The sequence below is a fragment of the Gekko japonicus genome, unplaced genomic scaffold, assembly GCF_001447785.1.
Source record: "Gekko japonicus isolate JY-2015 unplaced genomic scaffold, Gekko_japonicus_V1.1 scaffold2050, whole genome shotgun sequence".
NCBI lineage: Eukaryota > Metazoa > Chordata > Lepidosauria > Squamata > Gekkonidae > Gekko > Gekko japonicus.
In genome coordinates this window covers 258,474-264,402 of record NW_015167113.1, presented here as the reverse complement: position 1 = coordinate 264,402, position 5,929 = coordinate 258,474, and the positions used below count along the sequence as shown (strand labels likewise).

Sequence of the window (5,929 nt, the reverse complement as noted above, 5' to 3'; positions counted from 1 at the left end):
GAACATCAAACGACCACGCAGGCCCCTCCCCAACCCCACCCTCCCAGGCTCCACCCCCCAAAATATTCTTAGAGGGAGCCTTGGTTGCCAGCCTCCGGGTTGTGGCGGGAGCTCCCTTAGGATTACAGCGGATCTCCAGGTGACAGAGATCAGTTCCCTTACAGGAAAGGGCCCCTTTGGCTGCATGTATTCTGTGCCATTACACCCCGGACTTAGGGCCTTGGCTGAGCCTCAGCCCCCTGCTTAAACCTGTTACTTTAGTTCTGTAGTAATTACCCTCTACAGTTCACTCTTGGTTCTTTTTCCCAGGAGACTTCGGGATTCCACTGCTGCTGTGGCCTTTTGGTACCGAGAACCCTGTGCATGGTCTCTGCCTTGGAGGGTGTTTATACATTCCAGGAAACAGTGATGCCACTCTCAGAGTCTTAAGAGTTTAAACAAATTTAGAATCCAGTGGCACCTTTAAGACCAACAAAGGTTTATTCAAGGTATGGGCTTTCGTGTGCGTGCAATATGGTAAAATATATATGGTAAAAGAATCCAGGCATAGGCAAAGCGAAGTCCAACAATCATATCCTCGATGAGCACACTGGTTTTTACACTCATTTCAACTATCTTCCTCATGAGTAAGACTCTTATAAAGTTGGAAGATGTCAACCTCTTGATTCAGCTTAGTTTCTTTTTTAAAACAGTATAGCTTCTTATTTGTTTTCTTCTTAGTCAAATTCTCTTTCAGTTCCATTGCAAGTACTTGAATAGGAGCAAGCCAATTACTAAATTTCTAGTCGTAGCAACCAGTCCAAATTTTTTTTGTGGCATTTGCTTTCTGACTCACATTGTTGGCTAGTAGCTCTCTATTAGGGAGTAGCATTTCAGTATTCTTATCTATCTGCTCATAGAATTATTAAATGTGTCATTGTTAATTTTACCACAGTAGTTTTTGGTCTGGAGGCAATGAGTAAAGCAAAGTAATTCTGCAGATACCAGCAACTGGCCGTGTGTTGATAGCATCTTATTCCAGTTATTTCACATGGGGTGGTGATGTGTGAGGACGGAAGGGGCGAGAAACCGGGGTGCCACCATACACCTCTTGCTAGATAGTTTGAAACTATCTCAAAACAGTCTAGAACAACTGAAACAAAAATAATGCTCAGCTAAAAGCAAAACCAAAGTGCTCCCAAACCATCTGTTGGAGGAACTTCGCCTGCTCTTTAGCTCCAAACTCCGGGCTGAGGAGTTGTGACGTGGAGCCCTTTGGGAAGGCTGGTGAGGTAGTTGCAGCACCTGACTGCTGACGGAAGATTGTTCCTCAGTCCCGGCACAATCATTGTCAAGGTCCTGCTTCTGGCAGCTGCTGTTTTTGACTCCGGGAATACTGCTGGAATGTTGAGCAGGGTCTGCTTGAAGGAATGCAGCTGGGTCCTGGCTCGTGGCCGCCTCTCATGCTGGGGACAGACTGGCACAGAAGCCTCCTTTCAAGAAACAGCCCGTAGTTAATTAAGTACTGTCAGGTTACAGTCAACCCTCGTGGGGTTTCCAAGGCAAGATATGGGCAGAGGTGGTTATCCATGGCCTGCCTCTGTATAGCAACCCTGGACTTCCTCGGTGGTCTCCCATCCAAGTACTAACCGGGGCGACCCTGCCTAGCTTCTGAAACTGACAGGATCGGGCTATCCTGAGCCATCCAGACCAAGGCAAGAGATGTTCAGAGGTAGTTTGCCAATGTCTGCCTCTGCACAGCAATCCTGGACTTCCCTGCCGACCGTGTTTAGTTTCCAAGGTCTGAGGAGACTGGGTTAGTCTAGGCCAGGGCAGGGTGTCAAACATGTGGCCCGGGGGCCAGATCAGGCCCCCTGGAGGAGGGCTTCTGTCAGGCCCGCAGTGGAACTGGCTGTCTTCTGCTGCTGCTTCCAGTTCTGTTGCTGCTGTGTCATCGTAGGTTTGCAGCTTACAGATGCACACCTGAGCAGCATACTCAAGATTGCAACAGTACAGACATTTTGATGCAATAATTCAGAGCAAGAGGTGTCAGTTAGCAGACACCGTTAAATAAGCAAAATATTGCAAGAGTGCTGATGTTTTAAGCATGTTTTTATTTTAAGTTAAAAAAAAACCCTTGGTGTTTTTTGTCCTTTACAAAGTTTATCTCTCCGCTCCTTGGCAGTACATTTTATGACACACACGGCCCGGCTGAACAAGGTCTCCCTTATGTCAGATCCGGCCCTCATAACAAATGAGTTCAACACCCCTGGTCTAGGCTATTCAGGCTGCTAACAACCAGTACTGTCAATGAAAAGAACTAGCTTGACTCTTTCGATGCAATTGCCTTCTATGTAAAAAACCCAAGCAGGGATCTTCTGCCTGACCACCTCTGGCAACAACTGTATAGCGGAGGGGGGAGGACTGAATTGGGCAGCTGCCTGGCCGCCAACAGTGTCGGGAAACGTGAGGCCCCAGCCTTTTGGGTTTGTTTGTGCAGTTCCTGGTAGACTGCTGCTTGCTTTGTAGATCAAACACAGCAATCGATCCCTGAAGAAAGCAAAATGAAAACAAATACCCTCACAGGGCCTCTTCCCTTCATGATAGAGAAGAGATTGGATTTCTACCCTGCCCTTCACTACCCAAGGGAGTCTCAGAGTGGCTTACAAACTCCTTTCCCTCCCCCTCCCCACAACAGACACCCTGTGAGGCAGGTGGGGCTGAGAGAGCTCTGGCTCTTTTTCAAGGACAGCTCTTATCAGAACTACGGCTTGCCCAAGGTCATCCAGCCAGGTGCGAGTGGAGGAAGTGGGGAATCTGACCCGGTTCTCCCAGATTAGAGTCCACGGACTCAACCACAACACCAAACTGGTGACGGCCAGGAGCAAAGCAGAGTGCCTTTTCTGAGTGATGCCTGATCTCCCTCTTATGTGCCCGGCCCTCTCTGCTGCTTAGCCAGGCTGAAAGTGTTGGGTCTGTTTAGCCTGGGAAAGAGAAGGCTTAGAGGGGACACGATTGCCATCTTCACGTATCTGAAGGGCTGTCATGTAGAAGATGGAGCGGATCTATTATCTCGTGCTCCAGATTGCAAGACTAGATCTAATGGGTGGAAATTACAAGGGAGGATACCGGCTCAGAGTGGTTGAGTAGTGGAGCAGTCTGCCTCGGGAGGTGGTGGAGGCTCCTTCGCTGGATGTTTCCAAGCGGAGGCTGGACGACCCTCTTTTGGGTATGCTGTAGGGCTCTCTTTCGGCTATGCGCCTGCAGAGTGCAGGGGGTTGGACTAGATGACCTGCAAGGCCCCTTCCAAGTCTAACAGTCTATGATTCTATGATTCATTCAGAAAGTCCCAGGTTCAATCCCTGGCAGTGTCTCCCGTTAAAAAAGCACCAGGCAGGAAGCGATGTGGAAGACCTCCGCCTGAGACCCTGGAGAGCGGCTGCCAGTCTGAGCAGACAACACTGCCTTTGATGGACCGAGGGTCTAGTTCAGTCGAAGGCAGCTTCGTGAGAGGGGCTGCGGCTCAGAGGTGGAGCCTCTGCTTGGCACGCAGAAGGTCCCAGGTTCAGTTTCAGGCATCTCCAGTTAAAGGAAGCCCAGGCAGTCGGTGAGGGGAAAGACCTTGGCCTCAGACAACCCACATAAGAACATAAGAGATGCCAATGTTGGATCAGGCCAAAGGCCCATCCAGTCCAACACTCTGTGTCACACAGTGGCCAGAAATACCAGTGCCATCAGGAGGTCCACCAGTGGGGCCAGGACATTAGAAGCCCTCCCACTGTTGACCCCCCCAAGCACCAAGAAGACAGAGCATCACTTGCCCCAGAGCCCCTATCTATACCCTGTCGCTAATAGCCACTGATGGACCTCTGCTCCATATGCTTATCTAATTCCCTTTTGAAGCCGTCCATGCTTGTAGCCGCCACCACTTCCTGTGGCAGTGAATTCCATGTGTTAATCGCTCTTTGGGTGAAGAAGTACTTCCTTTTATCTGTTCTAACCCGACCGCTCAGCAATTTCATGGAGTGCCCACGAGTTCTTGTATTGTGAGAAAGGGAGAAAAAACCCGGAGAGCTGCTGCCAGTCCGAGTAGACAAGACTGACCCTGACGGATTGATAATGTATTTGAATAGAAGGCGGCTTCCTGTGTTCCTGCTCCCCCTGGCCACTAGCCCCCACCACTCCTGTAATGTATCCAGTCCAGAAAAGTCCAGAGACAAACGTCGAGCTTCGCTCCAAGAGACAATGGACTATGCGGATCCTAGCCCGCTCCAATCAGGGGGCTAGGTTCCTGGCTGAGAGCCTACGGGACTCTCAGCCACTGTAAATAACATATTGGGGAGTAGGGGTGTGTTTTGGGTGGCAGTTTCTCGGGGGACATAAGCTGGCCTGTGAGCTGGCCAAAGTTGTCTTGTTCCGGATAGAATAAAGTACGCTTTCCTGAAATCACTCTCCGTCTGCGTACGTTTCAACTCCACTACCTCTCCAATGGCGGTGTGTTGAGTGATGCCCGGCCACTACCCCCCACCGACTGCCCTTCGCTTGTCCTCTCCCCCTCTGCCGCCCCGGGCATCAGTCAACACACCACCATTGGAGAGGGCAGAGGGCGAGGGGAGGGCGGCTGGCTGGCTGGGGCATGTCCTGGGGGAAGGAGTTAATGAGTGACCAAGATCGGCAGAGGGGAGTCTGCCCGGGGCTGGTCTCGGGAGCAGATCGCGGGGCAGAGAGGAGGATGAAGCGGCTGCTGGTACTCTGCGGGGGCCTTCTGGCCTTGGCCGGCGTGGCCCCCGTGCCCCTGCAGAACAGGGCGCTGGAGATGGTGCTGGACGAGTTCCACAACAAAACCCACGTCCACTTCGTCTTTAAGCAGCAAGCCGTGGTTGAGAGCGTGGAAACGGTGAGCGCACCACCGGGGGGGTGGGGTCATATCAAAATCCTTCCTGACAGAAGCACCTTGGCCCAGGTGGGCTTGTCAGCCTCCAGGTGGGTCTAGTAGCAGTACTATGTACTGAATGTTATTGCTTACTGAATGTAATGAATATTTATACCTAGGATGAAATAATGACACACTATGCACTTTACTAAATGATTATCATAAATAGAACACATTAGTTTGTTAAAAGGTTTTTGCAGTGTACAGGGGTCATTTCATAGAAAAAGAGCTGCAGGAGCTCATTGGCATAACTTTTTAGCATATGCCACACCCCCTGACATCACCGGAAGTGTGCACCAGCCCCTCTGACAGGCAGAAGCACCTGGGATCCATTCTTTCCCCCCTCTCCCTTCCCTTCACCTCCAAGTCGGGCAAAGGAAAAGGGGAGGAGGAGGATCTCAGGCGCTTCTGCCTGACAGAGGTGCTGGCGTGCCCACAGCCAGCCTGGGTGAATTATAGAATCATAGACTCATAGAGTGGGAAGGGACCTCCAGGGTCATCTAGTCCAACCCCCTGAACAATGCAGGAAATTCACCAATACCCCCCCACACCCCAAGTGACCCCTGTTCCACGCCCAGAATATGATTAAAAAAAAAACCCTCCAGGATCACTGGGGGGCAAACTGGCCTGGAGAAAAACTGCTTCCTGACCCCAAAGTGGCGATCAGCATTGCCCTGGGCGTGTCAGAAAGGGCCACAAGAACTAAGCACTGAGGCAACCCTTCCTGCTCTACCTCTCGTGATTTGCCTAAGTTCACACAATCAGCATTATGATCCTTTTAAAGTTGAAAGCATGATATAAATGCAAAGGACTGCTACAGAAGAAAGGGTGCCTGGTAAGGCTTCTCACCTCCCTACTTACATGTGGCCCAAGATTAGGACTGTGCTCATTAATTAGAATTGTAAGCCGCTCAGAGCCCCGGGGTGGGGTGGGGGGTGAGCGGGATAGGAAATCGAATTAAATAAATAAATAAATAAATATTTGTAAGATTATCTGTAAGACACAAGACCAGGAACG

At 50.6% G+C, this 5,929-nt stretch overlaps 1 protein-coding gene across 1 annotated transcript in view; it reads left to right on the top strand.

Moving 5' to 3' along the window:
- The first annotated feature begins 4,711 nt into the window (after window positions 1-4,711).
- Window positions 4,712-5,929, top strand: part of RARRES2 (retinoic acid receptor responder (tazarotene induced) 2) — a 10,398-nt gene continuing 9,180 nt past the window's right edge. The window contains exon 1 of the mRNA XM_015412957.1: window positions 4,712-4,876. Coding sequence (XP_015268443.1) covers window positions 4,712-4,876 — 165 coding nt within the window. The remainder of the gene's footprint in view (window positions 4,877-5,929) is intronic.